Genomic DNA, 23,496 nt, shown 5'->3' with positions numbered 1-23,496 from the left:
AAGTCGCAATTGCGTGTTATAAAGTCAGAAATGCATGATATAAAGTCAGAATTGTGAGATTTAAACTATTCTGAGGGGGAGGGGGGGGGGGGAGTTAGTCTTTTTTCCCCCCTTGGCCTAATAAGAGTTTATATCTCACAATTTTGAGAAAAGATGTCAGAATTTCGACATATAAACTCGCAATTAGGCTATGTGTTATAAAGTCAGAATTGCGAGATGTAAACTCGCAATTGTGAGAAAAAAAGTCACACTTCTGTCTTTTTTTCTCAGAATTGCGACTTTATATCTCGCAATTCTGACTTTATATCTCGCAATTCTGACTTTATATCTTGCAATTCTGACTTTATATCTCGCAATTCTGACTTTATAACACACAATTCTGACTTTATAACACACAATTCTGACTTTATAACTCGCAATTGCGACTTTATATCACGCAATTCTGAGGAATAAAGTCAGAATTGTGAGATATAAACTCGCAATTGTGAGAAAAAAAAGTCAGAATTGTGAGAAAAAAAGTCAGAATTGTGAGATAAAAAGTCACAATTATTTATTATATTTTTTTATTCAGTGGCGGAAACAAGCTTCCATAGGTCTGTGCTCCTGTTAAACATAAAATAAAAATGCTAACAAACACATTGTATTGATTCAGCTTTATTGATTAACACAGGTGTACATTAAAAATGTAAACTAGAATTTACATCTTTTAATTGATTTAATTTATTATTTAAATGTTTGTATCTGTACGTAATTTTATTTACAGTTTGAATGTCAAATGCCTAAATACCTCAAATCATGTTAACTTACACTAGCAGTCAAAAATACAGTGAAAACATTACAATATTATTTTAATATCTGAATATATATTTTAATGAAATGTATTACTTTGAAGGCAAAGATTAATTTTCAGCATCATCACTCCAGTCTTCAGTGTCACATGATCCTTCAGAAATCATTCTAATATGCTGATTTAATCCTCAATTATAATACATTTTATATAGATGCACTGAGACATCTTTCAACATTAAATCTAAAAAATTCCTAATCTTTCCTAATATGTTCATTTGGGCATGTCTGTAATTACCCTTTAAATCCGCAGATAAAACTGAAAAATGATGATCGATTTCCTTCCCTGATTCATGGCCTTCATTTGCCCACAGCACCGTGAGCACATGGAACTTTCTCAAAAACCTCATATGTGCATGAATCGTAATTGTACTCCACTGAGCACTTGTCAGGATAAATCGGAGTCCCCATTCTACAGAGATTACAGAAAATAAAAGGAATTATTATGTATCATAGTACAACTCTGTGCCACAAAATGTATGTGCGTTATTATGTTAAAATATCTCTACAGTAGATTACGCATGTAACCTGATTCCCTGAAAAAGGGACAAGACGTTGCGTCAGTCGCTGATGCTATGGGAACGCCTTTAGCATTCACTGGTGTCTGAAGCGCAGATTTCAGAGGCAGTAACACTCACCTTAGTCTCGCGTAGCCAGACCTTCAGACTGACGGCTGAAGGTCTGGAATTCATAGCAGCTTTCTTTGGCCAAGGCCCGCCCATAAGGCCGTTTGACCGACATGTCAAACAACCAATTACAGTTCGTTTCATTCAGCGTCACGTTTCGGGGCGTCGAAATGTCCCCACAACATCAGACCGGCGTGCAACAAGTCAGTCAGCAGCAGTCACCGGAGGCGCTCGTTAACAACGGTCCGCGTTATTAAATTCACCCACGAACTCGCGCTCATGTCCATCTTATGTCCGCTTTGTCACACGGCCAGTTCAACCTCGTATAAATCAGGTTATGTGTGTAAATCACGTGCTCACGAGCGCTCACTCAGATACACTGTCCCCGGCGCTGCTCGTGCGTCACAGTTATGTTCATAAAGCGCTCCCCGTTCACAGTAACCGGCTCGTCTCATTCAAAACAGCCAGCTGTAACGTTAGCTGTCAGCGAGCCGCCGCACATTGAATACTCGCAGTCAAACGTTTGACTCTGCAGTATCTTATGCACCTTATAATCCAGTGTGCGCCCGAATACTGAATCTCGGCCAGCTGCGATGTCAGCGTCTGTTGTTTCATGTTTGCCCACAAACGCGGCTGATATCCCCTTCGCAATTAAGTACTTCACTTGATCTTCCATAATTGATAGGAGGGGACATACAACTACGTTTAGCTGATCTTGATTAATGCTCATTGTCACTCATAAACACAACAGTTTTTCTTCCGCAATCACACTTCTGCGCTTTGTTTCCCGGCGGACCGAAAATAAACGCGACACTGACGCCCCCCGGAAATCCGATAAAATTCAACCAATCAGATGACGACTTCGACATTCCTGAAGTGTTTCCAGTTAAGTGTACCATATGCATCAGACGTTTAGCCAACGTTCCGTGGGCGTGACGTCTGAGGCTGAGACTACACTCACCTCAACTCAATGCTCCTTCTAATAGAACTTCTAGAACCCATAAGCAGACTGATCTCATGAAGTAGCGTGTGTATGACACGCCAATTCGTATTTCCATTTTTGGCGTGCTATCAAGACGCATAATCGCTTTTCAGCGTGTTTATGAACGCCGTTGACTTAACCCCCTGAGCCCGACGGCATCGTCGACGATGCCACACGTCACCTCCGATAAATGTTTACATAACTCGATGACAGATTTATCGATTTTCTTACCGTTTTTTCCAGCAGAAAGCTAACGAGCTAGCCATCACGGGGGTGTCTTTCGGGTCTTTCTAGCCTTTACAGGAGGTTTTCTATCCGGCCTGGAACTTGTGCTTCCTTTCAGAGGTTTTCAGCAATAAATCCAAACGCTTTATGTCAAACTTTGATACTCTTGAAGTCCATAATCCATAAAAATTCCGTCATTTTTGCCGCTAGCTCGATGCTAGCGGACATTCTGGATATCACGTGATGTTTTCACGTGATGTTTTTTGACCAATTACAGGCTGATCCGTTGTAAACATTGGTGTGCGTCATTACGCATGAACCAAGCGCTGATATAGTGTAGAGAGATAGAGAGACTCACGGAGACGCGCGATTCACAGAGAAACACAGCGAAATGGACGTAAATAAAGCGCTGGTCTGTTTTGGTGCATTGCAGGATGATGGATTTTCAGGAGAACAGAGCTTTTTGACAGATGAGGAACTAGATTACCAGGATAGACCCAGCTGAAGTGCCATTTATTTATTTACTGTAAAAAAGTATTATAGTAGTATAAATGTATTATAAAAGAATAAAAAGAACATAATAAATAAAAGAATAAATAAAATAGAAATGCAAAACCTGTGATGTGGCCCTCTGTGTGATTGCTGATAGGAACTGTTTTGAGGCTTGGCACCAGTGAATTTCATGAGGCCCCAAACGCCTGGACTTCTTTTGGAAAAATGTCAATAGTTTTTGTTCTGTACAAGTTATAATGTTTATTCCTGTGCTCCAGGACTCCAAAGACATGAACAAACTATTTTCCAGAGGAAAATTGCTTAGCTTTTATTTATTTGTGTGTGATTTCAATAAATAATTGAGTGATTCCATTTCCGATTTATTTTTTCATTTGTCTTTATGGTCCCATAACTTATTTTACATTCAGGTGACATCAATGTAACACAAATATTCTGAAAGTTCAATTTGTCCTGAAAAAAAAAAGAGGTGTGTCAATTGTCTGTGCACCAAAGGGTTGATGTTTTACAAGCTTTTTTAGTAAATGACACCAGACGGAAAATTTATTGTAAAAATACCCTTAGGTCTCAGAGGGTTAACGTTATTACGGTATATATAAATATATGACTTACCTCAACCCCGTCCCTAAACCTACCCGTCACTGGGGTTAATGGCATTTATGACTGTTCCCTTACCATCCTAGGAAAAAAAAAAGATTGCTCCCCAGAAGTAGATCTACATTTTGCTTCGTTTCGCGCGGACATTTGACGGTGTCTACAGACACGCAGAATCACTCGGACATTAATGGCGTAGGCATACACGCATACACGCGGATAGCTCAAAATGCGTAGAGATAACACGCCACTTGACTCGAAAGTGGCGTGTATGTTTACGCAAAAGTCATGATGTCATGTTGCGTTGAGAGACGTCATGATTTCCTCTGCCAATAGAATTGGCATGATTACACACATGCTTCAGACACGTGTGACACACACTGAAGGCATTCCCATAGTATCAGCAACAGACGCAACGTGTTGGGAAACCAAAAGGAATGAGTTAACCTAATGCTTTTGTAATAGAGAGCAACAGTGATCCCCCACTGTGGCCTTGGGTCTTAAAGTATTTTTCAATTATATTTCTACATATGGATAAATAAAAAAAAGGTATCTCTTGCCATGACAATGTAATACCTAAAACTCAAAATCATCCGTAAAATGAACCATGAGCTTTACAGCTCAAGACAGTAATACACAATTTTAACAAATTAGTTTCAAGTGTTTTTTTTAATATAAAAACAAGCTTCAAATTTATTTTAAATCCTCCCAAAATGGTCTCATTTACTTCAGGCCTAGTCCACATGTACACGGGTATTTTTAGATAATGAGTTTTTCCTCTCTGTTCACATGAAATCGCAAAAACAAGTTATGAAGCGCTGTCAAGAGCATACAAAACCAACAGGTGGCGATATAACCCTAACCGCAAAGCCATGTTGGCCAATCAGGAGCCAGTGAAAAGGTTATTACTGGTTCTGGTAGTTAACAACATGACCTGCATAATGCGTTCTGACTCCTCTGTTCCACAGTCTAATGGGAGGGAGAAGTGTGTACAGTACATAATCCCTGTTAGCACAGGCTCACCTCATGTAAACAAAGGAGATATCCGCGCACAATCTATCGTCAAATAAAGGAGATACTGCGCACTGATGTCAGAAGCCAAAATCTCCGGTTTCACCGTCTACACTACAACACTGCAACCGGAGTTTCTAAAAATATTTACCCTGGCAGGAGTTTAAAAAAAAGTTTGGTTTCAGTGACCGAATATTGTGTTTGCGTGTGGATGAACAGCCATCTGGTTTTGAAAATACCCGTGTTCATGTGGACTCAGTAACTCAGTTCGGTTGTATTGATGGAGGAATTCAATACAGCGGGTAATGTCAAGATACTAAATTTGATATACTTACGCATCACAGCACCTCATTGAGTCATCAAAACAATTACAGTCCATACATTTACTGTTTCTCCAAGTGGATCCAACAGGATGCCAAGTCTTATCTGTTGAGTCCCGGCAAAACTTATCTATTAAGGATAAGAGAATGGGGTCATACTCTTTAGTTATGCATTGAAAGCAAAGGAAAGTTTATGTGTGTATGTACCTTCTTTGTTGTGTGCCATGATGGAGCATCCAGCATTGACCAGAGGAAGGACAGCGCACAGAAACAAACCCCAAAACACAGGCCTCTTCACAGTTAAACACAAGCAAATAAACCAATTGATCCAATGTTAAACTTTCAATAGTTTTACCTGAAGCTGCAGAATTGCAGCTCATACAAAATGTATGCTGAAAGCATGTTTGGTTTACAAAAGTAAAGTCATTTAGAAGAATAGTATGGTAAAATTTATCATCGACGTATAAAAAAGTATAAAATATCACATGGAACTGACACAATCCTGTAATTAATTGAGAAAAATATATTGAAAATCCTAAAATCTATATATTCGACTATAAGCAATATATATAGCTTACCATGTTTCTGCAGACAGCGATCCGATTATATGAAACCAAAATCACTGTGCCGCTCATGTATTTAAGTGAACAGAGAGGGCGGAGCAATATGTTAATCAATCATTTCACAAATGAAAAACTGATAAGGCCTGGTTTTACAGACAAGGGTTAGATTAAGCCAGGATTTGCCTTACTTCAATTAGGGCATTTAAATAGCTTTTAAAAAAAACTGGTGTGCATCTGGAGATAAAACATTGCCATTGACATAATGTTGTCAGTGCTTACTGTAATATATATATATATATATATATATATTGTTGGTTTAGCTTAAAAAATTTAGTAACCTGGTTGCCTCAAAATTTTAAGTTGATTGAACTGAAAAAAGTGAGTTAATACAATGAAAGAGATTGATTTAATCATCAGAAACTTAAAATAATAAGTTATCTGAACTAAATAAATTATTTAAGTTGATTTGACTAAAGAAAAAATGTTGTGATAACAAATCTAGAAAAAAAACTTTTTACAGTGAAAACAACTCAAAATGCATTTTAGTCTGGAACCATAGATTAAGCCTTGTCTGTGAAACCAGAGGATTGTTTTATTACATTATTATAATTATTAGAAATAAATAAATACTATTTTTATACTTTGGTAATAATAATTTTTAATTACAGAAAGATCATGACATGTTCACAAATATATCTGTCAAATTGTAATTGTAATAAGGAAACTTTACACAAATAGCAGATAATTGCCATGTTTTATTGAAGAGTTTTGTTTTTTATCATTATTCTTGAGTAGAAAAACAGCCTTATCTGCCTTAAGTAAACTCCTGTTTGGACTTTGAAGTTGAAACAAACAACAGCTCGGCAGCATTACAGTGTATACACAAGTTTGGGTCAGTAAGTTTTTATTTTATTTTTCAATAATACTTCTATTCAGCATGGACATGCATTTAATTCATCAAAAAGTGACATTAAACACATTTATAATGTTACATAAGATTTCTATTTAAAATGAATGAACTTTCAGAAATGTATTTTGAGCACCAAATCAGCATATTAGAATGAATTCTGAAAGATTGACACTGAAAAATTATGGCTGCTGAAAATTCAGCTTTGTCATTACAGTAATAAATGACATTTTTAAATATATTTAACAAAAATCTGTTATTTTAAATTGTAGTAATATTACAGTATTACAATCTAAAGCATATTCAGTGGCTTTGTAATGTCACAACAATGAATAGCTGTTCTACCTTAATAAAATCTCTATTCAATTAAAGGCGCAGCAAGTGATATCTGGAAAAAATTGAATCGGACACACTGAAGAGGAAACATTTCACTGTTTTTCTTGCTATGACCAACCACCCCATATACTGTGAACTGTTTATTCCAGTCAATAAGCAAAACGTCATTGACCATGCTGAGTAAAGGTTTTCTACTTCCCCATGGGCAGCTCCAGTATAGTGCCCAAGAAGGATGAGGTATAAGTTTGTATAGAGAAGCAGGGCTAGCAATAAATGTTAAAATAATGCACTAAAAACAGATTTGTCAAAAGAATCTCATAGGCTTTTATGAGTAAATCAAGGAGGGAATTACATCTCTCTTCTAAATTCAGCCAGGAAGAGTAGAAAAGTCTTAATAATTAAATAGTGATGGGGATGCCATCACTATGCCATCACTCAATTATTGAAGGCTGAATTTAAAAACAACAGTATTTATAGGAAAACGAATTTGTAAATCATTACAATCCCCGTCCAACTGTCCCCATATACAGATGAATAATTTTGATACCAAATGTGCATAAAATTACCAGTAAAATTACCACTTCACAGTAAAGTCTTTCAAAATGCAATCCACAAACTTTGTATTTGCTTCTGTTCTCATTCATAAATGTAAATATATGTGTGTGCATGTGTGTGTAAGTTTCCATTACAAGAGTGAAAAATACCTAAATATACTTCATTTCTTAAAGTACGTTTTTTTTTAATTTCTTTTTGGTTTTCAAAAGTTAGGTTATAAATATTATTTTCACACAAATGTATTGTAATGTGTAATAACAACATTTTATTTAATTATTGGGGGGGGGGAATCAAAATAAACAATACAATCATAATATTTTTACAGCACTTTTACAGTAAAATTGTCTTACAGCATTCATTGGCTTCTGTGCATGGACAAATGCTAAGGTATAAACTCTTTTTTACAGATATATGATGTTCTCCTATGAGCTTTACTTTAAAAATAAGAACTTTTTAGTGATACAAATAAGAATGAAAGCCTTTGAATGCAAGACCTTTTGGTTATCATAACCTTTTTTAGTTGTTTATTAATTTCAGTTCTCAGAGTTGGATACAAAAACAGTGAATAATAATTTTAGTCGAAATACACACCACACATCACTGATCTGAATTTTCAATCGTTGGAAATTATTTTCCAACAGCACCATAGGAACAATGAATATTGGGATTCTTTGGATGAAACACTTCAAATGTGCATGTGCTGTAATCATACTTCACAGTGCAGCCTTCAGTCTGGATAAACGCTCTGTGCATCCTGTAACAAAAAACACGTATTACTCAGTGGGAACTTTCTTTACATATAAAACGTTCAAAATATTATCCATAATCACAGAAAAAAAAAAATGTAAGCCCATCCCTCAGTTCCCTTTTGAGGGAACTCGCGCTGTGTCGAAAATCGATACATTGGGAAACGCCTTCAGCGTGATGTGTATGGAACTAGTCCAATTACCCGTTACCCGTGACGTCGCATGTGACGGTGAAGCGGAAGCTATAAAAGGACACCGGAACATAACAGCATCAGCTTTCTGTTCTTCAGGAAGCGTTCTGTGTGTATGTCTGTCTTATTTGTAGTTGTATTGACTGGTAGTTGTATACTTACTGTAGTTGTACTTACTGGTAGTTGTATTGTTGTTATCCCCTATATGTTTGAGAGATGGCAGAGAAACAATTCAGGCAGTGTGCGTCCCCTTGTCTGCACTTTTTGAGTGAGGGTTGCACACTCTCTGTGTGTTGTTTGTTTGGGAGTGGAAGTAGTTATAACCCATAACTATATACTCTATAACGCCATTCATACTGATACTCAGCTGGAATCTAGAAGGTCAAAGGTTAATTCGTAATTCAAAGATGGAAGCGGAAGGTCAAACGTTAGCTCCGCCCACCTGTCAATCATGGGGTAATAAATCATCTCGACACGGGGCTATAGGGTTATAACTACTAGTGGAGCATGCACGGGCAGCGTTTGAGGGCCTTGTCTGTGCTTACTGTGATTTCATGCCCCTGAGAACGCTCCGCTCCCGCCTGAGTCTGTTTGATAGTAAATCAGGCCAGACACGTGCTCCCCAGATATCAGGTCCCGCATCTGTCGAGGCAGTGCGGCGCCTGCATTCATGGGGATCGCAAAAGGGATATGGCTGAGAATGTTGAGACGGCCTCGGCCCTTTCTAAACATTCATCGGCCAGTTCCCACAGTCCCGCTCACAGTTCGCAAGCGCGCCCTGCGGCTTCTTCTGCCCATGAAGAGAACCCTTTGCTCGAATTATCTGCCTCTGAGGAGGTGGATATGTTAAGCATCGATGCAGGTGAATGTGAAGATCTGCCACCCCATTCTACTACATCTGAGGAGCTGCTGGAGGTTGTGACTAGGGCTGTGGCCAAATTAAATGTCAGTTGGCCACCAGAAAAGCAGGAAGCGACAGTAAAAAGTAAGCTTGATGAACGCATCCTGCAAGCCCGGTCAAAGCCTTCGTGCCGGAGCCTCCCATTTTTCCACAATCGTGGGAAAAGCGCTTCTCCTCTCAACTTTCCAGCACCAATGTGCATATATATTCATTCATTATAGGGTCAAGAGAGATGGGTTATGGGATGATGCCACTGGTTGAAGAAACTTTTGCATCTCATCTCTCGCCCGAGGTTGCAACGTCCCTGAGAGCGCTTCCCTCCAAAGCCCTGCCCTACAACTTCGACCTTGGTTGGGAAAGCAGATATGGTGGCAGGGTGCATGCCTGCACACAATGAGGCTACTGCAGGCATACCAAGCCGACCTCCTAAAAGAGGTGGGCAACAGTGGGGAGGTCACACTTGACGACATTCAAAAGATGCCTCGAGCGGTTGACTTGTCTCTCCATGCTACCAAGGAGATGGCCCATGCAATCGGTCGTTCTATGGCAGCTTTGGTAGCCACGAAGAGATATTTGTGGCTGAATTTGTCCGGCGTTGAGTACAAGGACAGGACATTCCTCCTTGACGCCCCGATTTCATCTTCTGGCCTTTTCGGCGACGCAGATACTGTCGTCGATAGGTTTCAGGAGACGAAATGACATTCAGCCGCATTAAAACAACTTATCCCCCTCCGTCGTTCCACAAGGCCACCGCCAGCTCCTCACACCTGGAACAGCAGAGAGAGGGTGTTGCTTCTCGTGGTCCCCCGCAAAAGGTCTGGGCAACACTCTCAGCCGAAGTCTTCCAAGCCAAGGGCTGATCTCGGGCAGGGAAGGCTTCGGCGAAGAGGTCCTGACACGTTGCACAGGCCTCTGAGGGTGGTCCCCCCGTGATCGAGTATCAACAACTCGCTCCTTTGCTGAGTCTTCAACAAATCAATGTTTGCTTCCCACCGCCAAAGGCGTCTTGGGACGCATCAGTTTCCAGCAAACACATATCACAGTGTCCGCCTGAAAATATGGCGACCCTGTCGAGTTTGCTTCCTCTCACAAGGCCTGCAGAAAAGTTATTTCGGTTAAAACCTGCCAGTCAACTGCTTCAGGTCACAGAGATATTAAATATAAGAGAGACTGATCCCCCCTTGTAGATTATTTAGTCACTTTGAAGGGTCTTCAAAATATATCTCAGTGGGAACTGCGTACAGTTGAAAAGGGGTACAGAATCCAGTTAAAGTATCGCCCACCAAAATTCAGTGGGGTCGTGCACACACTGGTCAGTCCCGAGCAAGGTTAGGTCTTGGAACAAGAAGTCCAGTCCCTCTTATTAAAGGAAGCCATAATCAAATCAGGAGTCAAATCAGGTCCGAGGACCATTCGTCACTGGTAGATCTAAAGGATGCTTACTTCCATATTTCAATACTTCCTCAACACAGGAAGTTTCTAAGGTTTGCTTTCGGGGGAAAGGCTTATCAATACAGAGTGCTTCCATTCGGCCTAGCATTGTCACTTCACACCTTCACGAAATGCATGGATGCTGCTCCGGCTCCTCTAAGACTTCAAGGTATTCGCATCCTCAATTATATCGACGACTGGTTGATTCTAGCAGAGTCAGAGGGGATGGCAGTTCAACATCGAGATGTTGTTCTAGACCATCTGAGGTGCTTGGGACGAGACTCAATGTCAAGAAGAGTTTGTTAATTACTTAACAAAACTATTAAAACTATTTTCCTGGGGGTAGTATGGAACTCGGACATAGTTGTCTCCTGCTCGTATAAATACCTTCTTGACCACAGTAACTAGATTCAGACTGGGCCAAACCATCACAGTCAAACACAAGAGTGTTGGGTCTCTTGGCGGCAGCGTCCAATGTAATTCCTTTTGCCCTGCTACACATGAGATGCTTACAGTGGTGGCTCAGGACCAGAGGGTTTTCCCCGAGGGGAGACCCATTTCGCACTATCAAGGTAACGCGCAGATGCCTTCGTTCCTTGGTAATGTGGAAGAAACCTTGGTTCCTGTCCCTAGGTCCTGTGTTGGGGGCACCGTCTCTGAGAAAGATTGTGACCACGGATGCTTCTCTCATAGGCTGGGGTGCAGTTAGGAAAGGCCACTATACCAGGGGTCTCTGGTAAGACCTTCAATTCTCTTGGCACATCAATTGCTTAGAGATGTTGGCTGGGATTCTGGCTCTATAACACTTCCATCCGGACCTCAGAAGCCATCATGTTCTAGTACAGACAGACAATATGTCAGTGGTCTCCTATATAAATCGACAGTGGGGCCTGAGATGCAGACTGGCGCACTAGTCGTCCAGTGGTCCCAGAACGACGTTTATCCCTGGGAACAACAATGTGGGAGCAGACATCCTGTTGAGGCAGGGGCCTCAGGGATTGGAGACTCCAACCAGAGTCGGTAAAATGGAAGGAGTTTGGACATGCTGAATTTGATTTGCCACACAGGAGAACACTCACTGTCCACTCTGGTTCTTCTAGCAAGCCCTTGCTGAAGGCATTACCCGATGTGTTGATTCTCGACGCAACGATGTTTGTAAACACATGAATGGAAATTATGTTCAAATTCAGCCCCTGAAAACTGTGATATGAAGCTGTTTTAAATACAAATGCAACATGAACATGAACAACACTTGTGAAAAGTAAATGTTATTTCCTAATTGCATTTTTAAATGTGGTTGTGTTAAAGTTGTTATGGTTATGATAAATTGGTATTCACATATAATTGTAATTCCACATTCGTAATGATGAAGTTTAAATGTAATTTCAAATAACACACTACAGTAAAAAAAAAAATACTGTCTAAAGTTTCCTCTGTGGCTGAAACTGAGGGACATGTCTAAATTTTATTTAGGTTTAAAGAACAGCATATTTTGTTTTGTAAAGTTTTCACAATAATTAACATGTTAAATATTTTACGTGTCACAGCAGGAGATTCGATTGGAGGTGCAATGGCATCTGATACATCTGTCATTTGTCCAAGTACTTCCAAATGAATGCTTGGATTTATCATAGCCATCCGTACAATCTGTTGCCCCTATATGAATTCAAACAAATTAAGAGTTGTTAATTATAAATAGTGTTTATTTACCTAATAGTGTACAAACGTACACCATCATTTAAATGTTAAGCAACTGTTAGTGAGTGAATCACAAACATGGTTTATTCAGCGAAATAACTGAGTAAAATGAGAAATAATCCTCAAATGCCATATCTGTAATTGATATCAAAACATCTAGCATTAATTCGATCTCAAACATTAAAAGAAGTGATTTTTTTTTTATTCAACCATACTGATCTCATGAAATTGCGTGTGTATGACACACCAATTCGTATTACCATTTTTGGTGGGCTGTCAACCATAGACAGTATAAGAAGTGGACAGCATCTCATTGGAACTCCATTGAGACAAGCCTATTTTTAGCAATTTTTTAGGACTTCCATTCCTGACGCGCAGACTCAAACCAACTCAAACAGAGCTTGACTACGTAGATGTGACGTGAGCAACCTGTCTGTATTCTAGTGGCTGTGGCATGAGACATCTGAATCATTCACTTCCGAAACTTGCAGAGGCGGAGCGTGTGAATAGGAGCTGTCCATGAGCTAGGAGCAGGGGAAAAATGTTCTAGGTATTCTGATTAATTATTTTGTCATTTTGCCTCCATGTTTCCCCTGATTACCTGCAAGCTTCTCCTCGGCAATCTCTCTACTCTGTGACAGAGAGTCGTGTGGGTATGACGCAATTGTTAGCCTACTTTTACAAAAAACTGCTTCTACGGGGCCATACTGTAACCTACAAGGTAATGGAGCATTTTATACATTGTTGTGTTTCTTTAGAAATAAATAAAGGAAAAATTGAGTCTTCAAATGCCTCAGATGTAAAGTCATTCGCTGTCAAAGTGACGCAAAAATGAATGGGAGTCAATGGAAATGCTAACGCAAGTGAAGTTCTGCTACAAGATGGCGGCTCCCGCGAGGCTTCAACTTACGGTCGATGGATTACCCCCTTGCTATCAACATGCATAATCGCTTTTCGTCGTGTTTACGAACGCCGTTGACATTTTAACGTTATTACTGTATATATAAATATATGACCTGCCTCAACCCCGCCCCTAAACCTACCCGTCACTGGGGTTAATAGCATTTATGAGTCTTCCCCTACCATCCTAGGAAAAAAATGTCGCTCCCCAGATGTAGATCTACATTTTGCTTCGTTTCGCTCGGACGGCGTGTACATACACGCAGAATCACTCGGACATAAATGGCATAGACATACACGCATACACGCGGGATAGCTCAAAATGCGTATAGATAACACGCTACTTGACTTGAAAGTGGTGTGTATGTTTACGCAAAAGTCATTATGTCATGTTGCTTCAACAATTGCTCAGTTTACAGGAATGTTCATCTCCATTACAAAAAAAATAATAATACATTGTGCAGTTTCCAGCATTGCGGATGTTTTAACATAAACAAAACATAAACAAAAAACTCACATCATACCAGAAACTTTGGACAAATGGGCAGTGCCAAAAGAAATGCATGGGTAACTGTTTCAAAACTCATAGAACAGAAAGTGCACATTACATCAATGTCTATTAAAAGAAGTGATTACTGATTACTCCACCACTTGCATGACGTCATAAACCAACGTGGTTGAACCTTTCTTTTACAGTCTATGGGTTGAACGACCACTTTGCCACAATATGGTTCCGGGAAACAGTCGTGACTAGTTGATTTCTTTAACGATACATCATACTAGTGAAGCATCGAGTTACAGCATGTGATTGACACACTTGTTTTATGACGTCTAATTAATTAATAAACTACATTTCAATTTATAATACTGATTTGTTAAAGGACAAGACTGAAAAATAAAATAGGGGAACCAAAAAATATCTTTTTTAAAGATATTGTGTTAATAGTTAAGACGTTATAGATGCAGTTTCCTTTAAACATTTATCATTTTTGATATTTTACCTAAATATTTGTTTTGCTGCAAAACAACAGAGTAATGAACTCATGATACTCCAATGAATCATGCACTTGTATTAAAAATTTTAACTTCGTGTTGATATCAAAAGCATTGATTAATCTTTCACAATATGTGAGGGCAAAATATGGTATTAGTATGTGTATTTTAATTTACCCGGTTTTAGAAGTTCCTGGAAACAGGAAGAATTGCTTAAAGAGACCAAGGCACAAAATACCAAAACCAGAGCTAAAGATGTCTGTAAAGAGAAAACAAGGAACATGGTATACAACAGTAGATTGAAACTATATGAAACAACTATATTGATTTTCATATCTAGATTGATTTTTACTATATTGAAATTCATTAGCATTAAACTCACCATTTTTGCAAGTTAAGCACAGATGATGATCCAAAGAAAATGCAGTCGTAGCACATTGGGTCTTTTTAAACAAAACAGAAGAGGGGCGGAACATTTGGCCAAACCACATGATCACTGATGATCAGCTTCTATGATTATTGACTTTAAAAATAGCTTTGCACTTGCATAATACATTTCAAGCGTGTAAGTGTAATGGGCCTCTAAGTTCCTTACGGATAGGCTATAGAGTATGTGAAATGATTTTTGTGAATATTTGTAGTGCTATTGTATGGTTATTGCATTTGTCCATTGTGAAATCGTTATCTAAAGCTAAATATTTTTCATTGACTCAACAGTATCATGAGCGGTTTCACAATCTCAATCACAACACCAGATGCTAACTTACTTATTTTTATATATTTCTCAATTGTATTATGATTGTGTCAACCCCATGTGATTTCCCCACTGTGTATTAACAAATGATGAACTCTTTTTGCCCTTTGCATATTCAATAGTCAACATTATGACTTTAAACATAAGCTAGCCCAACCAAGCCAGTCCAAGTTAGGGCCAATCCCAATTCTACCCCTTACCCCTTCCCTTTCCCCTAGCCCTACCCCTTCGCCTTCCCCTTGACCCTTGAAACAGAGTGGCAATGTGTAGGGGTGAAAATATTCCCCTAAGAAATGGGACACCACTACGCCTCCGTTAAACGTCATTATAAGTCGTCGCTAGCGCCTACGTCACAGGAGATGCGCCGATGTTTATCACAACTTCCAAGATCCCGTCGACAGCTGCAGTTATCTCAGTCGCGGGGGTTACAGCTATTTTCTTGCATCTTGTGAAGTTCGCAGGAAAGAACGGAGACGACGAAAATATGTTGCGGGACTATCGTTAGCAAACTACAGTAATTTTAGCGATTTTTTTTACAAATGTTTCTGTGAAGAAACTGACCGTAAATATGAACACAATATTGAATGTAACATTTAGTATTTGAATGCTCAATTTATGAAAGCAAAACGATGAATATAGAGATAATGTTAGGAAAGTGTCTATACTTAACAATGGAAATACACCAGTTCAATGTAACCCTGAGATCTTGGTACATTCTGCAATGTTTTTTCTTCTGTGATCCATGGGAGAAGAAAATTAGAGTAAGTTAATTATGACAATTTTCATTTGTGAAATGGTTTCCTCTAAAGATGCAGAGTGGCGTATCCTGGCAAAGCTTTTGGATCTGGACCTCCTTGGCCTAAAATATTAACTGGAGTGGAACAAGCCAAAAAGTAACCTTTCAATGACCCTCAGAATTACAGTCAGTAAGATGATTTTGTACAGTATATAAATAGATTTAGAGGCTTTTAGTGGTGAATAACTAGTATTTTAGGTAAATGCTGATTGTTTATTTGTGACATCGTATGTGTGTTCAGACTGATTACATGTGCTTGACCCTCTGTTTGGTATGGACTATGACCTTAGATTATGATTGTCAATAAACTGCATTTGGATTCTCACTCTCTCTGCTGAATGCTGTCATTCAACCAACACCAAATCATTACAGTAAATTGTATTTTGTAAATATTAGTTTTAGTAAGTTTTTTTTAGTAAGTAATATTAGTAAGTTTTGATTTTGGCGAGTTCACACTTACAAATCCTCAGATAAAGTAAAGGATTATGCGTATCTGTCGTGCTGTCTGAGGAGAGGTCTCTGAGCTCTGTATTTTGGCCCCAACCCAGAATACTCTCCCTGTGTTCCTGTTGCAGGAACCAGCCAAGAGTGAGGAGTCGGGGTGGTGGAGAGATGATAAAAACTGTTGAGGAATGTAGATGAGTACAATAATATTGCTGAATATTAAAGGGTTAGTTCACCCAAAAATGAAAATGAAGTCATTAATTACTCACCCCCATGCTGTACCAACCCCGTAAGACCTTCGTTCATCTTCGGAACACAAATAAAGATATTTTTGATTAAATTTGAGAGCTGGATCAGTCCTACATAGACTGCCTAAGGGACTGGCTCTTGACGGCCCATAAAGTCATTAAAGAAAATATTTAAATATTCCATGTGCCTACAGCGGCTCAATTATAAGTTTATCAAATAACGACTTTATTCCACTATTCCATTACTTCCTTATGGGCGCATGCGCGAGAACTGAGATGACGACGTTCTTCTTCGACTACTTCTTGTTACCGGCTGCTCACCGCTTAGGAGTTTTACCGCCCCCTACCGTATAAGATGATGTGCTGATAAAGCTGGAAGCGCAAAGCTTTCTGTTTACAAGCAGAGGAAGATGCGCGCTGTACATACGCTTACCGTATTTTCCGCACTATAAGGTGCACTTAAAAGCCTTTAATCTTCTCAAAAAATGACAGTGTGCCTTACAACCCGGAGCGCCTTATATATGGATCATCATCTTATACGGTAGGGGGCGGTAAAACTCCTAAGCGGTGAGCAGCCGGTAACAAGTAGTAGTCGAAGAAGAACTTCATCATCTCAGTTCTCGCGCATGCGCCCATAAGGAAGTAATGGGATAGTCGAATAAAGTCGTTATTTATGTTTTTTTCGCACAAAAAGTAGTCTCGTCGCTTGATAAACTTATGGAATGGCACATGGAATATTTAAACCTTTTCTTTAATGACTTTCTGGGCCGTTAATTTAATATTAAAAACGTTAAAAATCACATATGCTGTGACCGAAATCACCCACTACTCACTAGTATATAGTGGACTATATAGTGAGCTCGCCATTTTGTAGTGCTGTCCGAATGTATAGTGACGATTATTATACCCTATATAGTCAACTCGGTGTATCCCAGAATGCATTTTGAAAAGTAGTGTACAACCGATGGTCACTAACCCAAGCCCTACATACCATCATGCATTGCGCTGATCATAAAAATAAGTTATAATCATGTGTGGTGTAGTGCATTATAACAGAAACGACCAGAAATGACTTTTAGTTTTTAAATTTTGGAGAAATAAGCTCAATATAATTTAATGTATTTATTTAAAAAAATCTATTTAGCCTAGAGCCGGCTCAGCACCAGCTTGACAGATGATGCAATCAACGGTGCCGAGAGACCATCGAGTAGTGTCCGAAAGTGGTGTTTCTATTATGCTGGTGAGCTCATTATAGTGCTCTACCATGTAGGGAGTAGTGGTTTGAGTGGAGATTTCAGACACAGCCATAGACTGTCATTGCAGAATGTTCAAATTGAGCCAAGGCTATGGTGGCCCATATAGTTCACAAAAACTCAAATCTATCTATCTATCTATCTATCTATCTATCTATCTATCTATCTATCTATCTATCTATCTATCTATCTATCTATCTATCTATCTATCTATCTATCTATCTATCTTTTTTCTTTTTAACTATCTTGCTTTTTTCTTTTTAACTATCTTTCTTTCGTTCTTCCTTCCTTTCTAAACTACAATAATTGCTACATTTAGTGAAATCCAAATATTAATCTAAATATTACTAAAATAAGCATACAGTAATATGTACCATATGAAAAAGATATCAAAACAAAGCACCAGAATAATTAAATGTACTTTTTAAAATAGGAATAGGAAAATAATTCAACAAAGGTCAGCAACATCTTCAAAGGCGGTTATAGTGGTAACATTGTGGCAGTATGAAATCCAGTCCGGGTTTCTCGTAGTCCCAACAGCTACACTGACGCCGAATAAACCGCTCCAGTCCGGGATTTCCGTTGAGCCGTTGTGTGGCGCGGTAGTACAACAAAAGACAGTCGTCTGTAGCTAAACCTTTATTATAGTTGATTGGAATATATTTTTTTCTTGTCTCGTGATTCCGAGTGCTTCAGTATTATTTACAGAAGTTTCAGATGATCTTTCTTTGGACTGAAACGACATGAAAGGAGCCTGATACTAGTGAACAGTGAGTATTGTGTATATTGAGTTAGCCTCAAAGCTAAGAGAGCCTAGTACCAGACCATACGACACGTAAACGTTTGAGGGGAGTTTACGTATTGCGTTATTGATCAAGTAACACAGGGGATATTTCAGGTAGAGTTTTGCGATTTAAAAGCTCGACTGTATCAAACTGGCATGAATGTGACATACTATGTGGCGTGGGCCCTAAACACGCCCATGCGTGAAGCCTCGCGACTGGCGTTGCCACTCATGCTCGCGCGTCAGCCACCAACTGAAACTGTTACATTAAATTAACAATTAATTGAGATAAGCACTGCAACACCCCGTCCTCCTCCGTGTGTTGTCGTGTAACGTTATATTTGCAGCAGTTTTAGTGGTTTAAACAGCAAATGAGGTTTGCTTGACGTTTAAGAGGCAGGGTCCCCTACAGATTGTAACATACACAATTTGACATAATAGTTTTTTTCATTGTTAATGGGCTCTATGCACGGCGGTATTTCCGGTGAAGCATTAAGGATGCTCGATAACTTCCGCCGATCGTAGAGTCCAATGCATTACTGAGAATTTATATTGAATTTTATACTCCATGGTTATACTAAAGAAACGTTAGTCACCAAAACAGATAAAACAGACACCCCTCGTTGTGTTTATGCTTCTTTTTAAAATTATATTAGATAAATATAACTATATATAATATTACATCTAAACGTATACGTTTCGTTTCAAAGGCGGGAGGACAGTAAATTTTGAAGACTCTGCCATAATCCCATTTTCCTCGGTTTTCCTCCGCTTTAATCTCCACAACCGGAAATGGACGAGCATCCTTGCGTCAAATGCGGAATTTATGCGTGCATATAGCCCATACAGTGCCATTTGATAAAGTTCAGTAACGTATAATGATTAACGTTACACTAACAACATCCCATGAGTGCAAATGTGTCATTCCATGTGAAATCAACTAAATTGCGGAAACTTTCCCCCTCATATTTTTGACTTTGTTAAGAAATAAACATAAATCGTCATGAAAGTCAAAATATTAAATGTTTTGAATCTATATTGACGGAGTAATTCACAATTTTGTCGAGGGGGTCAAATGACAATTTTCACCTGAGATTTGGAGCTAAATATATTCTTCAAACATTCCCTTTTAAATGCAATAAGTATCAGTTGTGTGCAAACTGTACAACGTTTTTAAATGTTTATTATGTTTATTATTATGTATATAAAAGGTTAAATGTTTATTATACTTTTTTTATACTTTTATACTTTTTTTTATTAAAAACCATGAATCAAGATGATATTGAGAAACTTTTTGAGTCACAGGCATGCAAACTTTTCCCAGAAGTGCCTTTTTCCATTTTTAACTGTCACAGTTAGCATATAATGCAACAAAGATTACTAAAATAAACTGTTTTTTCTTATAGAGCTACCAATGTCTGTAAAAAATAAAATAATGATGCTGCCATGCTATGTTACTAAAGTCATTTTTACTCCCCTGTAATTTGGCTCTAAATTCTCAGCTCAAAATTGTAATTTTAACCCTCCTCTACAAAAAAAAAAAATCCCAAATATTTAGCTGGGGATCTTTGGTTGACTTTACACAGAATGGCCCAAATGTTCTGTTTATCAGGATGCTTGATACTGATAGTAGGTTGTTTAGTTCTAGGGTTCATGTTTATGGTGCAAGCGTCCCTTTTTTGCGGGAACCGCAGAGCCTCCGTGTGGGGCTAGAGGACCATGTTCCGCCCTGGAGGAGAGAGAGACTTCCAGACTTCGGCCCGAAGGATGGGAACGTCCCTGCTCTTCCAGCTGTCGGTTCATGAGCGTGAGTTGGACCTCGTGTTCCTCGATCACAGCTATGCCAAGCCCTGGAACGCCCACCCGGATGCCAGCAGTGCCCGTCCCACCCGCATGCTGTTCGTCACGCCTCGACGGCAACCGGACCCTTCTGTGTGAGTATTCTCTTCTAGAAGATTGTCACAAGTAGGGATTTGCACTTCCCTAAACCTGAAGTTTTGTAACCGACTAGTCTAAAATTAAGAAACCCTCTAAAGACTTTTGTGTAGTACTGTGTATGATCCATTTGAGCATTTAATCTATGAATCAAACAGTCAAATCCCACAATAAAAATGCTGCACACTTGGCGAATAAAGCTCATTCTGATTCTGATGCTCAGTTATTTTTTCGGAGTTTAATTAAATACGCGATTTGGCCTTTTCTTGCTTCGGTTACACATACGAGCATGTCCTGAATATGTTTACGCATGGCTCAATTGGAATTATGCCAGTTTGAAATTGGACACCTTACATAAATTTTTCCGTTTTATTTCTAATTCAAAATACTCCCTCACCTCGTTTGTCTTTTGAGCGGTCATTTCTCTCTGCGACTGACACGAAGAAAACGCATCTGAGGTCAAATAAAAAGATTACCTCTTAAGGTATTATTTTTACAAGTGATTTATTTTAATGTGCTGTTTGAAATGCTTTTAAATACAAATGTAGCAAGTGAAGCACTGTCTTAAACTCCATTTATGCATATGCTGCGAGTTTTGGTCGCTTATAACATTAATCTGGAAACGCAATTTGAGCCATTTCATTAACACCAACACAGAGATGGGGACTATTATATATATATCCAACTAGTAGAAGCTCACGGTGAGGCATTTGACAAAGATAAGTGCACTTAAAGTGGTTCCCTTATGATTACAAGCCAATGAACCACTTTTAGTGCTATTTAGCACCATTTTTTTAGAGTGTATGTTGAAGAAACCAACTACATAACCGACTAGATTATCTATGTTTATGAGATATGTGTGCGTGTGTGTTTATGTATAAGCTACTGGACGTCTAAAATTTCCCTTTGGTATGAATAAAGTAGGCTATATATCTATTAATCTATCAAATGTCGAAAAAACGTAAGCATCAATGTAGTTGATGCTAAAAGTAAAAGTAAGCATCAATGTAGTGTAGTAAGACGGGTCAATTATATTAAATTGTAAACCAAAATATCAAACATCGAGCAATTCAGTGAAACAAATTTCTAGCTGTATAGGCAGAGGATGCAGACTTGGAGGATCTGACTGTGTGAGTAAGAACAGTCTTTCAGGACAATCTTTAAATACCTGTCTGACACAGAGGAAACTATTAATGAAAATTCAACAAATATCTTATTTTGTCATTGGATGAACAACCCAGACAGGTTTCTGATTTGTCAATGAAATGATTTGTGAGCCATACACCTTTGATGGAAAGGGTAATGAGGGTTAGAATGTTAGCATGTTGACTGATATTATAGAAATGGACCTTGATCGATTATATCCATACAAGGCCTTAACTATATTAAATAAAAAATAATTAAAAACAACTATTTAAAGTAACTATCAATGTAGTGTAGTAAGAGTATTGGGTAACCTAAAAGCTCAACATGTTAAAATAGCTTAAAATCGTTTTTTTAGAGTTTCCCTATTCAGGGCTAAAACAGGTAGTGTATCCCCAAAATGTCAATGTTAACATTCAGATTAATATTCTACACATCTAGACCTTTCAGAAAAGCATGATTTTGTCAGGGGAGGGGGTCGGGGTGTATGATAGGCGAATGGTCATGGCCTATGCATGAAATGGGCTCATTATGTCAACATAAAGCCTTAACTATGTTAATTTTAGACACCTACCAATAAGCAGCATGGTAGATATTTGACCTAAGTCATCATATGTTAAGTTTGAGTGTGTATTGGGTCCCTTAAAAGCTGTTCTGATTGACTAGGCCAATCTTGAAATGTTAAAATCGCTTAAAAACGTTTTTAGGGTTTCCCTATTCACAGGCCTAAAACAGGTAGTGCAACCCAAAATTTTCAATGTTAACATTCAGATTCATATTCTACACATCCAGACCTTTCAAAAAAGTATGGTTTTGTTGGGAGGTGGGGGGGGTGCACGGTAGGCTTGCCGCGATAGACGGTGTTGACGGTGTTACCGGTTTTAAGCCCCATCACCGGTGACATCACTTTCCCACCGTGACACCGCGATGTCTTGACTTTTTTTTTTTAAGTATTCGTTTTTGCTAAAATATTTATTTGAATTAATTAAAAATAATAATTTTCAATTATTTAGTTCTGAAGAGAGCATTATAATTAAAAATGAACTGCGCAACGCGTGCCGTCACGTCACAGATCAGCAAGCATCAGGATTCCATTTAGCACGTGTGGAGACGAGAACGAGTCAAATTACAGAAAAGCAAGATAATGGCGGAAGATTTGGTGTCAAAACGCAATGCAAAAGCGCCTGTTTGGCAATATTTTGGCCAATATATATTAATGTTAATAAATGCCAATTTATAGCGTTTTACTTTTTTTTAGAGTGCTGTCATTTATGTAGGCTAAGGTCCTTTTTAAAGTTTTTATTTTATATTCGTCTCTTTTTATTTGGTTTTATCTTATTTAAACTTTGTTTAATTTATTTAGGCCTATTTTGTTTTCTTATTCGTTAATAAACGTTTTATTTTTTTTGGGCCCACAGTTTGCCAATTTTCACTTTTTTCAGCCTATGCATGGGGTTATCTTTATTCGTTCGTTATGCTAATAAAAGTTCTGTCTATATTTTATTCGTTTATTATTCTAATAAAAGTGCTGTCTAAATAAAAGTTTATTGTCAGCGAGTTGTTTTTTTTTTTGTTTTTTTTTTTGTCCATTCCAGCAATTGACGCTGAATTGCAATTGACGCTTATTTCGAAAGTGAAAGTATGTCATTTATGTAGGCTAAGGTCCGTTTTGAAGTTTTTATTTTATATTCGTCTCTTTTTAATTGGTTTTATCTCATTTAAACTTTGTGTAATTTATTTAGGCCTATTTTATTTTCTTATTCGTTAATAAACGTTTTATGGTTCTTATTTGTTTGGGCCCACA

At 38.4% G+C, this 23,496-nt stretch overlaps 2 protein-coding genes and 1 non-coding gene across 6 annotated transcripts in view; 1 reads left to right on the top strand and 2 right to left on the bottom strand.

Annotated features, from left to right (window-relative positions):
• Positions 1–638: 638 nt before the first annotated feature.
• On the bottom strand, positions 639–5,780 carry LOC120481098 (uncharacterized). The gene is made up of 4 exons (XR_016146445.1): positions 5,693–5,780; positions 5,322–5,406; positions 5,130–5,244; positions 639–1,258 (listed from the first exon to the last, which is right to left on the bottom strand). It is a non-coding gene; the product is annotated as an uncharacterized LOC120481098 (transcript).
• Positions 5,781–7,717: 1,937 nt separating this feature from the next.
• Positions 7,718–14,805, bottom strand: LOC120481408 (beta-microseminoprotein). The gene is made up of 4 exons (XM_039675066.2): positions 14,718–14,805; positions 14,513–14,594; positions 12,283–12,400; positions 7,718–8,229 (listed from the first exon to the last, which is right to left on the bottom strand). Exons 1-4 carry the CDS (start codon positions 14,718–14,720, stop codon positions 8,103–8,105), a joined length of 330 nt encoding a protein of 109 aa, XP_039531000.2. The 5' UTR covers positions 14,721–14,805; the 3' UTR covers positions 7,718–8,102.
• A 3,584-nt stretch (positions 14,806–18,389) lies between these two features.
• The window catches only part of kansl3 (KAT8 regulatory NSL complex subunit 3), a 35,938-nt gene continuing 30,831 nt past the window's right edge, over positions 18,390–23,496 (top strand). For 3 of the 4 annotated variants that reach the window (XM_039674755.2, XM_039674754.2, XM_089119302.1), the window contains exons 1-2: positions 18,390–18,600; positions 20,263–20,548. In XM_039674755.2, coding sequence (XP_039530689.2) covers positions 20,334–20,548 — 215 coding nt within the window. In that variant the 5' untranslated portion in view covers positions 18,390–18,600; positions 20,263–20,333. Of the gene's footprint in view, positions 18,601–20,256; positions 20,549–23,496 lie in introns of all 4 variants that reach the window. The other variant, XM_089119301.1, reaches the window with a different exon arrangement.

The sequence above is a fragment of the Pimephales promelas genome, chromosome 14 (genome assembly GCF_988280905.1).
Source record: "Pimephales promelas chromosome 14, fPimPro1.hap1.1, whole genome shotgun sequence".
Lineage (NCBI taxonomy): Eukaryota > Metazoa > Chordata > Actinopteri > Cypriniformes > Leuciscidae > Pimephales > Pimephales promelas.
The sequence above is the reverse complement of the archived record's forward strand: the minus strand, read 5'-3'. Positions and strand labels throughout refer to the sequence as shown.